Genomic DNA, 18,463 nt, shown 5'->3' with positions numbered 1-18,463 from the left:
GGGATGGGAGGGCTGGAGTTCCTGACATACTGCCTCCAAAGGACCCTGGTTTTTCACCCCCAAGCCCCGATGCGGTGGAGGGATTTTCAAGGCCTTCTGCCCAACCGTGGGGGCTTGAGAGCACTTGGAAAAACCGTCTCTCAAACAGACAGCTCTGCTGAGCCTTAAGACAGGGGTCACCGGGGCTGCTCCATGATGCGGCTATGTCTGTGCAGCCTCACATCACAGATCTCCCCATCAGGCAGCCAGCGGCGCCAGCCCCCGGTAAGGAACAGCCAGCTGGGGTGGTGACAGCAGAGGGGAATATCTCCCCTAACAGCCTTTGCTCCCGACCGTGGTCTTATTCTCCAGAGCCCGTCCCCAAGCACCGCACTCACGGCAGTTCTCTTGCATGGCCAACAGGGAGGCTAAAATGTGCCTCACAGTTCTCCCCGCGGCCCCTCTGTGTCCTCTGGTGCCATGTCTAATCCGACACTGGGCAATGAGATCCCCTCTGCCAGCTGGAGGTCCTGGGGGCAGAGGACACGAGTGCTACTGTCACGAGCAGCTCACCAACTTACTCTTGTAGTTCAGAAGTCAAAGATGCTGCTTTCGGATAGGAAGATCCTTGGTTCAAATCTCAGCAAGGATAATTGAGCCGTCTTCCATGCCCTCCCCAGCGGAATGAGAAGAGTTTAGCAGCAGGCTGCAGTAACTTACAAATATGGTGGAGTAGTCATTTAAGATTTGGCTCTCCAGGTCAGCCCCTCAGTTCCCCTGTTGACCCTCTAGCAGGGGACTATGACTGTGGCATTAGAGGAGGACAAACCCCCTCACAACAAACCCAGCTAGCAGTGCCATACTAGGTAAACGAGGAAACACATTCCTTCCTGACCTTCATAGTGATCACCCCACGCCCTGAAGCATGGAGATTAGACTAACACACAGAACTACAAGCTTTATCGCTGCTCAGAAAATGTTCCAGTCCCTTTTAAAACCCTGCCATGCTATTTAACTCAATAACTCCCTGTGGCTGATAACACGCTGTATGAGTACGTGTGTCCTTCCCAGGGGCACCCAGTCTACAGTACGCCACCCTCCACACAGGCAAAGCTGGGGCAGCTCCAGACGCCTAATGGAAAGTCCTGATATTCCAGCTTTGAGCCAACATGAGAATTTTTCCAGCCCTCAGTTTGGCTGACTGAGCGGCATGGACATTCATCTCTGGCACTGGAGACGGGAAAGGGGCATCAGGGATGCCAAGCATGCGCAAAAGGGTGCCACTTGCGTGGCGCCAGCACCCGCTGCCAAGGACGCCCATCGCGGCACACAAGTGGGGGCACAGTGACCCGAGAGGGTGACCGCTTTCTTTCAAGTAAAATTAGCCAACACTTGCAGTCGAGGCTGCAAAAGTTACTCTTGAGTGAGCGCTGGCGCTCGCAGACGCAGGCATTGGGATAAATCGAGTCACTCTTTGTAACCCTGGGGCAAGGCTCTGGCATTATTTGCATAATACATCTGTATTTTAAATTATACCCACCCCGGGGATGCCGGTGATATTTGCAAGGGAAAAATAAAACCTCCGAAATGGAATTAAAGTACCGAGGGCAATGCATATAGAAGGGAAAGGCTGGGCCAGAAATACAAATGGGATGCTAACTAGGGCACGCAGAGCTCATCATGCGCTTCACTGCAAATTGCTAGCATGTAAAAATGAGCAAGGGCAGGCCAAGCTTCGGGATGTGTGAATTTTGTGCTCCTGAAAGATACCGCTGTATGGCCGTGGAGACAGAAGCAGGAGCAGCGTGGGCTGCAGTGACCCCAAGTCGCTCTGCCAATGCGCTTCAGCATTGACCACTTCCAGTGCCCGTTCAATCCTTGGCTCCTCTGCTCCGCCCGTCAACAAGGGGCCAAATTCTCTGCTGGTGGAAATGGGCAAAAGGCCAACAAAGTCAATGGCGCTGCATCCATTTACGGCACAGTTTGCTAATTAGCACGAATTCTGAGAGTGGACTTAGCGAGACGGCTGCTTCGCTGGCGGGAAGAGAACTGAGGCTGCTCTCAGCCATCAGGTGTCCCGACCGGCCTGGGCTCTGCAACTCGGTCCGACTCCCCCAGCACGTCGCTAATGGCGTCCCAGCTGAACGAGGCGCCTCTCAGCTATGAGGCTGGCACAGAGCTGGATTGAATCCCAGGGCTTGTAACTCAGAACTGGAGCCTGCAGACCTTGCGCCCACTTGGCAGGACAAAGGAAACGCCGTGTCATGAGTTCAGTGGGAGTTTGGCATGGATCTGGGCCTGGCAGACTCCATGACGTCACTAGCACTACTGTTTTCTGTGGAAGGTGCCAAGATGTCACGGTGACGGGCGGCAGGATAAAGCTCTAAGATAAGATGTTCCCCTAATTCACCTGTGGGCTCTCTTAACGCTATTGCTCCCCATGCTCCGGTGGCAACGCAGAGCCCAGCAACTCTCTCCGAGCCACCGAGAGAGCACGGAGCTTGGTGCCGAGCAGCAGGGGAGGAGCATGGGAAGTGGAGAAGCACCAGCTGTTTCACGTGGGCTCGGCATGGCTATCCGGGCAGGCTTGGGGATGGGGGAAACGAAGGGGCGAGTGGCGGAGGAATCCTACCAATGGCGGTGTGCGGAGAGGCGTTATTAGCTGCCGAGCCCTATTAATTATTCCTGAGTCTCTTCGGGGAGCGTCAGGGAGAGAAAGGCTGCCCATGACAAAGGAGGCGGCCGATACGGATTTGACACCCTCTGAGGTCTATCTTGTCAGCGCAAGGCCAACAACAATTAGCACCTAATCCCCTCTGAGCTGGGAAGCCATTACTCACCACGCGCTAGCGTTAACAATCAATACCGCCACAATGAGCCGGGCAATTAATGAAGCTAAAGTCTTACTTCAGAACCTTAATTCTCGCTGTGTGGCTTTAAACGGGAGGGTTTGTGATCGTTATAATTAACTGGTGCTATTCAGCCAGGAGTTAGTCAATGAAACTAATCTGGATTGGAGATGACAAGAGGCACAGTGTGATGGTGTCACCTTTGTTGTCTGACCTCCTGCTTTCCGCTCAGTGATAGCAGATTAGCAGGCGAGGCTGACAGGCAAATGTAATTAACAGCTGAGACCCTGCAGAAGAAGAAAAAAAACAGAGATCTGAACCAGTGAAGCCCACAATCGGCTGAGGAGCTTTGGGGATTTCTTTGTGCCTCCTTCCTCCCTCTTTGCTGCGCCTCCCTTTCGGAATAAATTTACTCCTTGATTAGGCAAGAAAAGGTGCAGATTTCTGTCCAGCCAAGAAAGGCGTCGGGGACCTTGCATCCCAGACACTGCAAAGGTCCGAGTTATGAATGACTCATCCGGCAAAGCAACCTCACAGGCCATCCACAGTGTCTCTCCCCTCTCCTCCCCTCCCTTCCCCTCCCCTCTAGCAAAGCCATCCACAGCTGGGAGGCATTCGCATTAAAGGCCAAACTAGTCACCATCTGCTGGCAAATAATGTGGCGCACTGAAGACACACTCTTTTTCCAGCTTCTTACTCCTGTCCGGTGGATAGAGCAAGGGACTGGGAATCAGGACGCCTGGGTTCATGCCCAGCTCGGTCGCCAGTCCCTGGCGCCACCTTGGGCAAGTCTTTAGCTTTCCCATGCTTCGGTTGAACTATGAGTAGAATATACCACTAGAGGTCTGGTCGGCACCCAGGTCTGAGCACTTGGTTAGCCTAGCCTGAGTGTGAGCAGCCCCCCTGCAAAGCCACACCCAAGTTACAGCGTCCTCACCGGTGCCGCGCTCACCTGCGCGTGTCGCTAGGGCTTCTGGGGGCGCATCGCTGAGCCGCTCAATGATCCTTTCCCAGTGAGCTGGGGGAGAACTCATCTCGCTGGCTGGGCACACGGGGGCTTCAGCACTCTCGAGTGCTGACAGCACTGGAGGGCTGTCAGCACTCGAGAGTGAGTTAGCCGGTGTCCTCTCTGCAAAGCGGGCGGGTTACCTGCCTGAGTGAAAGCAGCACCTGGGCTCTAGCCTATACCCCCAGCCAGGCCAGCTAGCCAAACCCCCAATCCCAGCCGAGGGGGGTGGGTTGGGGTAACACCCGGGGCTAACTCTGCAGTGAAGGGATGGCTTCGGGGGGTATCAGCTCCTAATGCAGCAGGGCTGACCCAGCTCTCCTGGAAAGGCAAAGTTCTCGACGCTTTGCTCTGGCCGGGCCTCTCCACCCGTACTGATGTTTGCCCGGCTTGGCCATGCATGAGGACCGTGGCGCTTTGGGGGCCCCGCTGTGTGCCGTGCCGGCTGCATCCTTGTGCCCCACGATCCTCACAAGGATGGAGACGCTGCAGGGGTCCTTGGGAACCTGCAGTCTAAAGGCGAGGGATCGCTGGGCCAACGTGGGGGTCGGCTTGCCCTGCCCCGTGGGAAGCCGTAGCGAGTTTGAGCCCGGGGAACACAAGGGGGCTGGGCAGGCAAAGCCTTATGGGGCACACTGGGATGACACTACCGTACCCCACACCTAACCAGCCGGAGTTACTCCGCGGGCCATTCCTTCCAGCTCAGACACACGGCAGCGCATGCGCTTGAGGATACGCCCCGCAGCCTCCCCGTTAAAAAATAGCCCTTCCCTTGAAATCCTTCCCCAGGACTAGATCGACGGGGCCTGCCCCTGCCAATTCGCAGCACGCGCCATGCTTCTTCAGCAAGCAGCCGTGGGTTCCAGGGAGGCGCGGGTACTCAGCACCTGCCAGGGTCTCAGCACCTGGCAGGGTCAGGCCCTAAAATGTGGCAGAAACAGCAACGGGCAAGCAGGAACCCAGCAGCATTTCACTGGGGCTGGGAGCGGCTGGAAACCAGCCCGGCCCGATGAGCACACTGGGCCAGATTCTGGCCGCAGCGACGCCCTGTAAAAGCAGCACAAGCCCCCAGCGGCCAGCGCAGCCCCTCTGGGTTCACAGCAGAGAGACTGAGATTGGAACCAGGCCCTCTCTTCAGCCAGTTCCATTTTGGTGAGCCTCCAGGAACCCGGCTCTGTACCCAGCCTCCCTGAGCACGGATCCCTGGACAGCTTTACTCTCGTAGAACGGGGCTGAGCCGGCAACGCAGCGAGGATGGACCTGGCAGTCTCTATCCTGGAGAACAGCAGCACCGTGGGGGCGGCTCTGCACAGCCCAGGCCCTGGGGCTCAGATATTATCTTGATCATCTGTGTTACAGTAACACCGAGAGGTTCCGGCTGAGATCCGGCCCCTGCTGCGCCAGGTGCTGCCCAAACACTGCCCATCCACCTTACAATCTAAGCAGAGGGGGAGGGCAAACAGAGGGAAATGGCTTGCCCAGGTGACCTGACAGGTCACCAGAACCCAGGGCTCCTGAGTCGCAGGCCAACGTCCAACCCGCTAGATCAGTGTAGCTGTCTGTCATGGACAAACACCGAGAGCAAAGGGCCCTGGCTGCTCTGAGATGGCCCTTGAGTTCACACGACAGACCCTTCCTTCCTGGAGGTTAATATCCCTTTAACAGATTCACGCAACACCAACAAGGGGGGGAAAAATGACTTTGAACTCTGCGCTGCATCTCCAAGCTCCCGGAACTCAATTAACATCCATTTGATATCAATAACGATGTTAAGCAGCTCCCTGTTTCTGGATGCGGCTGGCTCCCGGCGTGGCTGCTCACACACACAAGCCTTTCCCACAGCTGCTGAGCCTGCCTGGCCTCTTCCTTTGAGATGAGAGAGAAAGAAATTGCAAGAGAAACCATGTCGCTTTAATCCCCACCGGGCACAGCGCCCCTGGTTAGCTCTTGTTTTCCCCTTAAAGTCGTGTTTCAGCTTGAGCCGAGCCATTGACTAGGAGACACAAAATCCTACTCAAAAGGCTCCGGCAGCTTTTCCAGCGGAGTGGGGGGGGGGGGGGGAGAGGGGGGTTTGCTAGACCTGGCATACAGAGCTCTTTGTACTGGGACTGGGGGCGGCTTCCGGGGAAACTTGGTGGGTGAATTTGATGCTCATGAAAGAGGAACAAACAGCATTGGGTAGAGCCATGTGGCTGGAGTGCAAGAGACTCGCTCTCCCAATGCACCTCAGCCCTGCCCTGTAGCTCTCAAGCTTTCCCCTGAGAAGAAAATGACCACGGCTCAGAATCAGGAGGTGAATAAACATCTGTTAGGGGCCAGGGATGCCGGAACTGGGGTGGGGGGGAGGAGGAGGCCATGGCCCTCCCACTTTTTACCAACCATAAGGCTGAGTGACCCCGGGGGGGGGGGGAGGGAGGGGTGGTGGGGGCGGAGACAAGCAAGCGGGGGGGTGGGGTCTTGGGTGGAAGAGGAGCAGGGCCTTGGGGAAGGGTTGGTGCAAGGGTGGGAGGCCTCTGGAAGAAGGGGCGGTCGGTGTGAGGGTGGGGCCTCGCAGGAATGGGTGGCATGGGGGCGGGACCTCAGGGAGAAGGGGCGGCACAGGAGGCGGGGCCGCAATTCGGGCCCTGGTGTCCACCCGCCACTCCTGTTAGGGACTGAGCCTCTCGAATTCATTTCTCCAGTGATCTAACCGACATCTGAACCTAGCTCTCCAGAGATGAGAGATCAGTGCACCAACCTACCACAGCCTCTAGCATTACAGGAGAGAAACACACCAATTTGCGTCCACTTGTCAAAGGCCCACTGGCACTCAGTGCTCTTTTTACCCACAGCTTTTCCTAATGCCACATTCCTGTTCTACACAATCCCCTTCCTCTCCCCGCCAAAGCCTCCCGAGCTAGATAATCTCATATATTATACATCTAGGAGATGATCCATCTCACAAACCCAGGCAGGCGGGGAAATCTGAAGACGGGGAAGGATTCTGCAATCAAATTATACAGTAGTTAAATCTAAATCAACAGAGAAAATGTGTGGCTTTTTATTATGAACCAAATTTGCTGGAGCAGATCTCTGTATATCGCTGCAAAGGAAAATGACTGCATTGGTGAGGATGACTGGCGTGCGAGAGAAAAATTTAAGCATCAGGAAATCAATGTCAGAACCCACTAATGTCGCTTTTGATGGCTAAGCAGCGAGACGTGGCTGAGGAGAATGAGACAGAGGAGGAAAATGGGGCGGCAGAATCTATAGCATTTTACAAATTGATTCTCCACCTTGTGTGGGGGTGGGAGGATGCGGGGGTTGCTGACCCACAGACCAGCGCCCATTATGCCAGGTAGGATCCACGTGTGATTCATGTTCTCTTCCAGAAGGCTGGGCAATTTCCACCGTAATTATTAATGAATCCTCTGCCGTGGTGATCCTCCACATTTCAGAGGCCAATCAGCCGCTTGATGTAATCCTGCCACCCCACACCGGGCCCCCTCTCGCTCTGTGTTCGGGGGAGCGTCCCTTGGGAGATTTGCCTCTTGGCGCTGGCCGGCCAGTGGAAAATGTTACGGTGCATCAAGCAGAGATGAACGGCCGGGCACAGAGATCTCCCCTGTCACCAGCAGCCCACAGCTCCCTCCCTTCCCCCGTCGCAAGACACAGCCCCGAGCAGCCAGATTGAAGCTTGTCTCCATTTTTCACTCCCTTCCCCGTGAGAAATTCTGCTGGCAGCGCAAATGATGCGCAATTACTGAACTTCCCCCCCCCCCCAATAAAACAGATGGGCTGCCAAACAGGCGCTGTGCCGCCGAAGGAGGGGGCCTGGCGATTGACACACGCCATCCACGCGCTGCTGAGCGCTGGCGTGTTGCTCTTTAAAGGGGCCTGGCCAAGGCAGAGGAGCCCCGAACATGCTCCCCAACGAGCCGGGATTGCCGTGCGGTGCAACGGGCCAGCCCTTGGGCTCTGCCCATGCCCGTCTCCTCTCCAGACTAGGGCTGGCCCTGGCAGCACGTGGCCCAGAGGCATCTGGCACAAATGGAAGGGCAGCGACCAGCGCTACGCTCTAGCTCCATAACCTGGCTACGCTCATCCCAGATGAGCAGGCCAGGGACCTGGCTTCTCTGGTTCAGCTGCCCTGCGCACAGGCACTCCTGTGGCACCACCACCGTGCTAACGGCATTAGCAGATGGGACAGCTGAAGCGACTTCACGCTGCTGTGCCGGGGAGAGTCACAGAGCTCTAGTGGCTAGCGGTGATCCTGGTCCACAGCACAGCCACTTCCACAGGGGCCGGAGCTAACCCAGCAGGGGCCAACCTCTGTATGAAGGAGAGGGAGCTGGCTGGGGTGCAGGGGACAGGGGGGTCCCAAGGAAGAAAATGGTTGGGCTTGGAGAAGACTGCTGAGCCAATGGCTGTGCAGGGACCTTTCTGAACTGCAGTGAAAGCAGCCAGGAGGCAGGGCAGGGCAGCCTGTGGCCACAGGAGCAGCTTGAATCATAGAATCTCAGGGTTGGAAGGGACCTCAGGAGGTATCTAGTCCAACCCCCTGCTCAAAGCAGGACCAACCCCAGACAGATTTTTACCCCAGTTCCCTAAATGGCTCCCTCAAGGATTGAACTCACAACCCTGGGTTTAGCAGGCCAATGCTCAAACCACTGAGCTTGTTTGCTTTCTTCCTGATGTCCCCCCTTGGGCTCCAGGGCCCTGCAGCACTCCCAAGCTGGCTTCCCCGGGACAAGGCTCTCTGCAGCTCAGAGACGCTCCCTAAGGCCGACCCCTGCCGGCTGGCGCTGCGGGTGCTGGCTGCGCTCAAAGGGTGGGAGTCCATTTAGAGAGGGCGGGGCTGGCTGAGGCCACCAGCAAACCTCAAGCTACAGGTCTGTCCCGCTAACCCTGTCCATTAGCGCTGTGGGGAGATTCTGACTGGCAGGGGGCAGCTGGTTTGAAACCACTTCCCACCCCCCGGCGCTTGGAAGAGTTGATGAGAAAATGGCCGAGAGGGAGAAATCCCAATGAGAAAAGAGGGCGAAATATGGCCCAGAGCAGGAGAGAGGGAATCTGATGGAGGAAAGGCCCCAGCCTGCGTCCAGCGTACTCCCTGGGGCCAGCCGGGCACTGTGTGCATGTGTCCGTCTGTCCTGCTGCTCCTTGCTGGATGGGACAAGCCCTGCTGTGTGCGTGCGAGGGTGTGAGCGCCGTTTAACGCACCCCACGCTGGCTGCCCTTTAGCTAGAGGGTCACATTTTGCTTGTTGCCAGGTCTCCCTTTTAAGTCACACGGGTTTGAATGACAAAGTCCTTTAAATCCTCTGAGCTCCCCTGGCCACAGCAGCTTCCCGCCCAGATTAGAGGCTTTCAATGGAAACACGGGTCAGATTTCCAGGCGCTTGTCATGCAATCCACACTTCCCCGAGCGGTGCCACAGGGTGGCCACAGCCTCTGCGGGTGCCATTGCTGGGGGTACGAGGGCGAGACGTGCTGAGGTGATACCTTGTCCGCACTGTGCCAGCCCAACCCTGCCTGGCCAAATGACCTAGCAAGATGCAGGCCAGGCTTACGCGCATTGGGAGTATCCAAGAACAGCTGTCCCAGGTGGCATCCTCTAGCACCCCTCTCCCACCCCCGAACATGTGATGTAAGGAACGTGTGCCCACCACCGGTGCTTCCTGCACCCTCGTCTCTAGGGCTCCTGCCCAAAGAGTGAATTCCAAGCCTGCCTAGCCACACACGGCAGGATAATGCACAGCCAGCCGCAAGGGCCTGCGAAAGGAATGACCTTGCTGGAATGACGGAGTGACTGCCCGGGACGGCTCTGCCTCGGGGGATCAGGAACGGGATTCAGCTGGGCACCTCCAGGATGCCCCTCTCCCGGAATTGCACGTCTTGGCCTGGGCACGCTGGCGGGCGGGTGTGAAAGGAAAGGAAGCTGCACCGCATGCCCCATTGCAGCCACAGCAGAGAGGCCAGCACGCAGGGGAGTGCTGCAGAACCCTGCTGGCAAGGCAGGGAGTGGGGGCACCCGTGCTGCAGGGAGCTAAAGGTCTTTGCTTCCCCCAGACTGTGGTCCCAAACCTGGCACTGTTACATGAATGAGAATCCGGAGCATGGGGCCGGGAAGTCCTGCCACTCCCTGCTACCCCCCAGCCCTCCACTCTTCCTCTAATTCCTACCTGCGCTTCCTCCCGCCGGCGCCCGCGCGTTGCCTTTGGCCGGGCTCCTGTTAAATAGCCCATGAAAGAGAAATCCATTTCTCCAGGCCGGCACCCAGCAGTCGCCGGCTTCGTTATTAGCAGGGCAGTTTGGCTGGTGAGCGAACGCACGGAGGAGCCTTAGGCAAAATAAAACTTCACTGAAGCATGGCAGCCGAGGTGGGGGCAAGGCCGGCATCTCTCCTCCGCGTTCTCTCAGGGGACAGCAAATGAGATGGCCTGTGGATCACTCCATCTGAACCGAGTGTTTAAACTGCCCCCTCCAGACACGATGCCGAGGAAAGACATTAGCCTGGGAAGCAGTGGGGAGAGCAGGCAGTTGTCTAGCGAAAAACACGAGGGAGCTCGCCAAGACGGAGAGGAGTGAGACCGGGCCGCAGACCACGGCTTCGAAGGTGGTTAGAAAACCCAGGGCCAGGGGCGCGGTGCCGGGTCAGCTCTGTAGATAGGTCAGCAGGCAACTGGGCAATATGGGCTGCCACTCCATGCCAGGGCTCAGCTAGCACCGCAAAGAACTGGAGCAGCCGGAACCGCCAGGGAGAATCAAACCAGTGGCGTCGGGTTATCAGAATGAGACAAGGAAAACCGTGGCCGTGTAACTGGCCTGCAGTGATGGTGAGAGCATGTGTGCGTGCACGCCAGGCTCCCCCCGCCTCTGCCCCCAGTTGCTGTGACTGCGGCAGAGCCCACAAGCGGGTACGGGGTGGCTAGATCTCCCCTGACCCTGCCCACGTGCCCAGTGTGGGCAGCTGCGCACTCAGATCTGGGCCGACACAGACTGTTCTAGCAGCCGTGGGGGTCTGAGGCTCCCCCCATGCCCGCCTCCTGCCAACACTGCCCCTCCTGCAGCACTGCGCCTCCGACACGTCCCCCACAACCCTCCATTGGCTTCCATCCTGCCCCCTACTGCTGCCCCCTCCCTGCGACTGCCTCAGCTCCTTGGAGAGACTCTGCCCCAGCACCTCCCTCTTCCCCGGCTTGGCCTGGCTGCTCCTGCCCTCCAGCCTCCCTGGGCAGCCGGCTCCAGCAGCATCAGGGGACCGACCATCCCCGTTCACGGCGCTGGCAGGGCGGCTCCAATGGGCTGCGGCACATTTCCCAGGCCACAGTCCCCCGCAGGGATCGGCGCCAGCACAGACCCAGGAGCCGGCTGAAGTCCCACCGCGCAGGCAGAGCTCTGTCCGCAGGCACGGCGCTGGGCACCGCAGAGAAGAGGGGGGCAGCACAGGGAGGGGACAGTCTAAGGCCTGGCTGGGGGCCCGCTAAGGGCTCTCGCTAAAGGACTGAGAGGTCTGCCAGTGGGCACAGCAGCAGTCAGTGCGTGGGGCAGCAGGAGATCTCCCTAGTCCGTGCTGCCCAGGGTACTGCAAAATGGCACTACCCGCCTCTGCAGGGTCCTTCGCCTGCCAGCCCCGATTCTAGGCCATGGCTAAGACCACCAATAAGCCCGGCCTCTCCAGCTCCCTGGGAAGCAGCCGCCCATGGCCAGGCCACCCAGAGCGATCAGAGCCAGGGCAGGTCGCTCGGGGCGTTTGGCCTCCCGTGCAGGGGGTGCAGTCCGATGCAGACAGGCGGCTTTCCCCCGTACCCTCCCCGTCCCTAACCTGAGTTCCAAGCCGCTCGGTGCATGGAATGCGCGGGGAAGCCAGCACTAGATTTGCACCCGGGGGCCATGGATGGGCTGGGGTTTGGTGCCACCTGGACCTGGGACACACAAGGCATCATTGAGCTTTATTCCCAGGATCCTGACCCTGTCCCGTAGTGAGAGACCTGGCCCCAGCACCCCAACCCCAGCTACAGAAACTGCTCCCCCTTGGGACTCGCCCCCTGCCCCGTGCCCTACAACCAATCCAAACTCCCTACAGCCACAAAGGGCAGCGCGTTCCCCAGGTGATCCCGTACCCACCATCCACAGCAGGAGCATGGCTCTCAGGTGCACCCGCGTGCCAGCTCCCCAGGCCTCTCGCACACAGATTGGCCACAGGTGCAGACCAGGGCAGTAGTGGGCCAGTGCAACCCCCCAGCATTTGCATGTGTAAAGTGGGGACCGGTATCTACAGACGCACCTTGCAGGAGGGGGAGACAAGCAGATGCACCTGCAAATTGGGGAGCTCTTGGTAAGTTTGGCCTGCGGCTCCGTCCTATGGAGACCGACACTTTTTCAAAGCTGTTCCTCAGAGTCCCACAACCCCGAGCATCCGTGCCTGAGTTTTGTGTGTGTTGCTCCCCCCCCCGCTGTCCCCCTCAGCTGAGGATTAGCCGAAGGGATACAAGGAGCAGGACCGGGGTAGGGAGTTAGCAGTGGGCAAGTCTGCTCTGGGCATGCAGCATCCGGGCTATGGAGGCCCGGCCCAAAGAGACAGGGGAAGAGATGCAGCTCTTTGGGGAGTCCCGGGTTGATTCTGTGGAGGGGACCAATGGACGGTTCGTGCTAATTCTACCCATCACCAGCAAGAGAAAAACAGCCGCTGAGGATTTAAGGACGGTGAGATGGAAACGGCTCTGCTCCTGCCGCAGATCCGCTCCTCACTAGCCAGAGCGCCCGGCTCCCTGTCCTGCCCTTGCGGGTCGGTGCTGATCCCATGCCAGGCGCTTGGCACACAGGGATGTGGTCCCGGAGCCGACGGGCCTGCAATCTAGGCAGGCCCCAGGCAAACGCAGCAGAGGGAGCAGGGGAGGGCAGGGGAGGCCGAGAGCTTCTCGGAGGAGGGCTGGAGGGGAGGGCAGAGGCATGGGGAAGTGCCCCACAATCCACTCACACCCCGGGGGGGGTCACTGATCTCATTCTCCACAGTGCTATTCCCAAAGTCTGGGGACAGTCGCAGTGAATGTTACAAGGGTCTCTCCTGGGTCCCCACCCCTGGAGCCGCACTGAAGCTGACTGGGACCCCCAGACAGGCCAGGCCCAACCCCCTGGGTCCAAACACTCGCTGGTCAATCCGACCTGGTTCTGAAACCTGCAGCTGGGCCCCCTCGAGAATGGGCTGCACCGATGGCCGGACCCCAACGGGGCAACCGGAAGCAGCTTCTGACCCAAATGTAAGGCCCGTGGGTACTGTATGAAACATGCGGAGGAAGGCACAGCGCTATACCAGCCAGCCAGGGGGTGGCTGCCTAGCGGGGTACGGGGTGAGCCCCAGCCCTTGCCCAGAACTCCTGCCAGCGCGTCGCAGCGAGAGAACAGCCCCGAGGTGCCGTGGGAGCCTGTCCTGCCAACCACAGCCAGTCAGCGCCTGCTTAGCACCACCACTGGGAGGCTCAGCACCGCCCCCTGAGAGCGCCCGGGCGGCTCCTTCAGCGACAATTCAATGAGGTCAGGAAAAAAGCCAGCCGCTGCCAGCTCCCCCGCCCTGCCGAGCGAGAGGCGCCTGCCAGACAGTTGATGTGACAGGTTTAGGGCTGGCAGGATTTATGGAACGCTTGGGCTGCGGGAGAAACAGGCTGGCACAGAGACAAGCAAACAGGCCCCAGCCTCAGCCACCTTGGGCTGGGCTGGCGCGAGAGGCAGGCCCCAGGGCCCAGGAAGGGACGGCGGCAGAGGGACAGGGCGGCAGCTGGGGCTTGGCTGACATGGCCAAGTTAGCTCGGCGTCGCTGTCGGGAAGGAGTGCGGAAAAGCTGCCACCCCCCAGGGACAGAGCTGTGCTGGCCACGCCCCAGTGCAGAGCCGGGAGCCTGGCACAAAAGCCCATTTGCTGGTCTAGCTTATTGCGTTCAGGCAGGTAGGTTAAGCTCTGGCCAGTCTAAGCTGCATTTCCAGGGGGGCAAAGCTCTGCCAGCCAAGCCTTCAGTGCCGGCAAGGCAAGGCAGCCTCAGAGGCCCTGAGGGGGGGGGGGGAATGGGGCACAATGGGGCTGGCAAACGCAAATCCCGCATGACCACGACCTCCCGCAGTCCTTGAACAGCTTCCTGGCCTGACTACAGCCGTCAAACCCAGCCTGCGGGGTCGGTGCAGGGAGCGGGCAGGCCGGAGCCAGCCAGGCCAGGCGCAGCGCTGCTCCCCAGGTGGCGCTTGCACGGCTTGCCAGGGGCCCCCGTTCCACCCCCCAGGTGCTGGGCACTGCGCCGTGGCTAGGGAAAGCCGCACGGGGGCCCAGGCCTCATGTGTTCCCCGTGGCACAGCCAGAAGAGAGGGGGCGGGCGGCGGGGCCGGGGACAGCAGGAGGGATCTGGGTTAATATCGGGAAGGGGGTTTAAGTGGGGAGTGGGGACAGGTAACAGGGTGTCAGAGCAGGCCTTGGATTGGCTTTGAATGATGGGGACATGCCCAGAGGCTAGGGTGACGGGCAGTAACGCCTTTCTCTACAACTACATTGCTGGCCTTGCAGGATCTGGGGATCCCTTTGCTCAGAGCATTGTGCCCTTGCCCTGCCGTAGCCCTGAGGGGCGAGGGAGCACAGGGCCCCCTGTCCCAAAGACACAGAGACAGACACTGTGCTCAGACACAGGGCCTGATCCTGCAGCCTGCTGGGCTCCCGCTCCAAGGCAGTCACCCCACTGATCCGCACAGGCGTTGCCAAGCAGCCCATCCACACCTGTCTCACATAAAACCACGGTCCTGAGTCCCTGAGCGATCACAGCAGTGGGGCTGTTAACCCCGGCGTCCTGCCCGGTCTCCGGTAAGTAACACTCTGCCCATCCAGTATCCCCCTTCAGCTTCAGCGAGACAAACACTTCTTCCCTCCTTGCCCCAAACGACTGCACAGAGCATTGCTGTGTGCTGTTCCAGCTGCAGCAACCCACCCCCGAGGCGGCTGCATCTCAGCACTGGGTAGGTGATTCCTGCACAAACAGTTGCCAATCCCCACCCCAGAAGCGGCTGCATCTCAGCACTGTGTGGGTGATCCCTGGACAAACAGTTGCCAACCCACACCCCAGAGGCAGCTGCATCTCAGCACTGGGTGGGCAACCCTGTATAAAAAACTGCTGCATTTCATCCTAGAGGTGACTGCATGGGGGTGGGGGAATCCTTGTGCAACAGCAGCTGTGTTCCGCCCCAGAGGTGGCTGCACTTCAGTACCAGGTAAGTGACCCTTATATAAACAGCTGTTACATTCCACCCCAGAGAAGGCTGCATTTCAGCACAGGGTGACATGATCCCTGTATATCCCTTAACCTAGCCTCACTGGGGGGCACTGGGAGTCTTGATTCAGGTTTGTAAAGCACTTTGTGATCCGAGGGTGAAAGGTGCTCGAGAAGAGCGGAGTAACGCCATCACCGCACGCCATGTTCAATGCCCTCCCAAAGCGGCTGCTGGGCATGACCCCCTGCCTGACCCCCACTGTCAATCACTCGGCTTCGTCCTGAAGCCTGGGGCTCCTTGAAGGGAGCTGCTGGGAGTGCCTGGGGTCAGCTCCGGCCCTAGGCGAGTATCTCAGAGCGGGGCTGGGCGAGGGGTCTGTCTCAGGCACTCCCTCCCCCCCACCCCCCGACGTCATTCCAAGGGCCCCTCTCCCGGCTCCACTCTTACCTCTGGGTTCCTCTGCCTGTTTGGCCAGTTTGCGCAGGGCGGCAGCGAAGCTGGAGGAAGGCGCTGACTGGACTGACAAGGAGCTGTTGGCCGCTGGGCTGCCATTGGGCACAAGGGAGCCATTGAGAGGAGAAGGGGTCAGGGGGCTGACGGTGGCCGTGGTCCGGGTCGCGGTGGAGAGCATTCCTAGTGAAGGTGACTTTGGCTCATGGCTCATGCCTGAAACAACGAAAAGAACAATCCAGATCACCGGGAGAGAAGGTGCCCGAGTCACCCGAGAGTCGCTACTGCACGCAGGGACAGAGGCCGGGGCAGACGACAGCACTCGGCTCCTGGCACGGACAGAGGCAGCCCAGCAGCCATCCACCCCCGGCACCCACGCAGGGCTTTCCAGCCGCAGATCTCAAAGCGCTCTGCAAAGGCAGCGCCCCCGTTTACCGAGGGGGAGACGAGGGACAGGGACGGGGACATGACTGCCCTAAAGTTGCCCCCAGTTGAAGCCAAGTCTCCCAGCTCCCTGGTCACCAGTCACGGCTGCCCGATGCCCAGCAAGGCCAGCCCCGGGCGGTAGTGGGGGAACGGGTGCGTCTCTTAAGGGAGCTGCCCAGGCCCGCACCCAGCGGTTGCCCAGCAGGGCTGGGAGTCTCCTCTGCTTGCACCCCCAAACTTGGATCAGCCTAAGGGGGCAACCATGTACAATCACCATAGCTCACCATCCACCCAGACCAGCTGCCTCCCTGGTCTCTCTGGGTGCTACATGGAGCTCCCATTCCGGCATCTGAGCGTCTCCCACTTGAGGTACCCTCCCAACACCCCCCTCCAGAGGGGCACGCTGCCCCCATCTGACAGAGACCAAGGGCCCGGGTCCGGGCCCCAGAGCTCGTGAGGTTCCTAACTTCCCTGGGAACCTAAGGAAAGTGACTCAGCCAAGAACCTGTGGTGGGGCCAGGAATTGGACCCAAATCCCCATTCAGTGCTCCACCCACTGGACCATCCTTTCCACCCACACAGAACTGCATCAAAGACTCCGTACACCAACAGCGTTCCAGCTCCAAAAGGAGCCCGCCTGCCACATCAATACCGATACAAGCCCAGCTGACCCCGCGCGCTACGAGCGCCCGACCCTCCCCTCGCACTGCGGACTCCCAGGAGGAGACCGCCGTTACAAACGAGCCCATCTGGAGGAAGTCACGGGCAGCCGTGCGAGGGGAAGAGGCAGAAACTGATGCCAGGCAGGTTCCAAAGAAAGCAGGAGCAGACCTGCCCAAAGGGGAGAGGCAGCGGCGGGCAGACCATTGGGGCCAGATCCCAAACACAGACGTCTTGGAAGAAGGCCTGGGGTCAGGCTGCACCGGCCTAGGATCTGCTAGAACAGGAGCTGTTGGACTTTCAGTCCTTTTCCCGAAATCCAGTGGGAGGGGAGGGAATCAGAGACAACAAAAATAGTGAATCTAAGCTCTGATTTCACCATCCCACCGGGACTCACAAGATCGGACACTGAGCAAGCAACTGGGCTTCCCCCTTTGGCTCCGCGGGGAAGGGGGGGGGGGAGGAGAAATAGACGAGGATTTCAACCTGAAGGCAAGAAAGTCTTTGAAACCCTCCTGCCCGACGAGCCCAACCGCCCCCTGGCCTGTGGAGTCGCATGGCGCCGGGGGCACAAAGCATGGCCCCTTCTCCCATCCCCTCCTCCGAAACCCATCCCCAGAACAATGAATCAAACGCCCACCCGGTGCCCAGGTCAGCTGGGCCACTTCCCTGCAAAGGAGAGAGTAGAGAATCAAAGAGCTTACAGAGCGCAGGCCGGCAGGTGACTCCCGGCTTCCGTCAGCTGAGGGCTCGGGGGCTTTGGGTTTAATTTCTGTAGCCCGCGATGGATTATAAAAGAGAGCGGCGCTCAGGGAAACCCCATTCTTCCCAGCGAGCGCTCGGAGCTTATCTAACAAAGCAGCGGCACACAGACACTGCTCCCCACAGAAACCAGGCTGACACTCTCGGCCGAACAGCTGCCGCGAAGTCACATGGCCCCAGCTGATCTGTAATATCCAGGGCCGCTTTTAGATAACAGTGGTGTTTTGTCAGCGCATCGCCCAGCAGCAGGCCCTATTGAGCGCGTCTGAAGCAGCATTGATCCAGGCGTTTGACCCCGCCGTGTCCTCCGCTCTGGCGCTAAAGGCGGAAGAGGGAGAGAGAGGGAGAAAGCAGCCAGGAGCGGGCTGAGCCGCCGCACTCGCCCATGAGTCTGCGAGGGCTGAGCAAGAATTAGCACAAACTGCACCACTGATTGCTCAGCCAGACGCAGGGGCTGGGGGCCCTCAGCCGTGGCCTCGCAGCTGCCGCTCGGAGCAGTGCACGGGGAGAGGTTGCCCCAGGGGGCTGGCGGCAGCTCCTCCCGCAGTGCCGGGGGCTGGCTGTCCCCCCGCACTGACTCCCTGCTCTGGGCTTCTCGCTCAGCTGGGAATGAATGGACTCAAATACAGCTTAGGAAAGAGGAAGGGCCATGGCTGCCAGGCGGTTCTGCCAATGCCCCTCATTCCCGACCCGCAGCCCCTGCTAGTCATCCAGCCCTGGGCTCCCCCAGTACCCACAGAGCTCTACCAATGCCCCTCAATCCCGACCCGCAGCCCCTTTACCATCCCAGGTCTGGGCAGAAATTGCCGATCAGGCTTCACACGGTGTAAAGAATTGTTTTGTGGCAGAACAAACATCCACTAGCCCCTCACACTCATTGCCCCTGCGCCCTGAGCCAGGTGGGAATCCAGGGTTATGGGGTGAAGGGCCTGTCACCATTGCAGAGACGGGAACACCGACAGCCACGGGAGCTCTTCTGAAGTCCCGCCTCATTGGGCCCTTCCCAGCCCTGCACCCGCTGGGCAACACCAAACCGCCCCTTTCACTGAGCACCCCCCCACCCCATGCCGGGTCCCCCTGCACTTCAGCGCCAGCCGTGCATCCCCA

At 59.5% G+C, this 18,463-nt stretch overlaps 1 protein-coding gene across 1 annotated transcript in view; it reads right to left on the bottom strand.

Annotated features, from left to right (window-relative positions):
• GSE1 (Gse1 coiled-coil protein) overlaps positions 1-18,463 on the bottom strand; it is a 215,555-nt gene that overhangs the window by 35,481 nt on the left and 161,611 nt on the right. Inside the window, exon 2 of the mRNA XM_065416371.1 lies at positions 15,506-15,724. Coding sequence (XP_065272443.1) covers positions 15,506-15,724 — 219 coding nt within the window. The remainder of the gene's footprint in view (positions 1-15,505; positions 15,725-18,463) is intronic.

Source organism: Emys orbicularis, chromosome 14 (genome assembly GCF_028017835.1).
Source record: "Emys orbicularis isolate rEmyOrb1 chromosome 14, rEmyOrb1.hap1, whole genome shotgun sequence".
Classification (NCBI taxonomy): domain Eukaryota; kingdom Metazoa; phylum Chordata; order Testudines; family Emydidae; genus Emys; species Emys orbicularis.
Note: the sequence above shows the minus strand (reverse complement) of the source record. Positions and strands in the feature narration are given on the sequence as shown.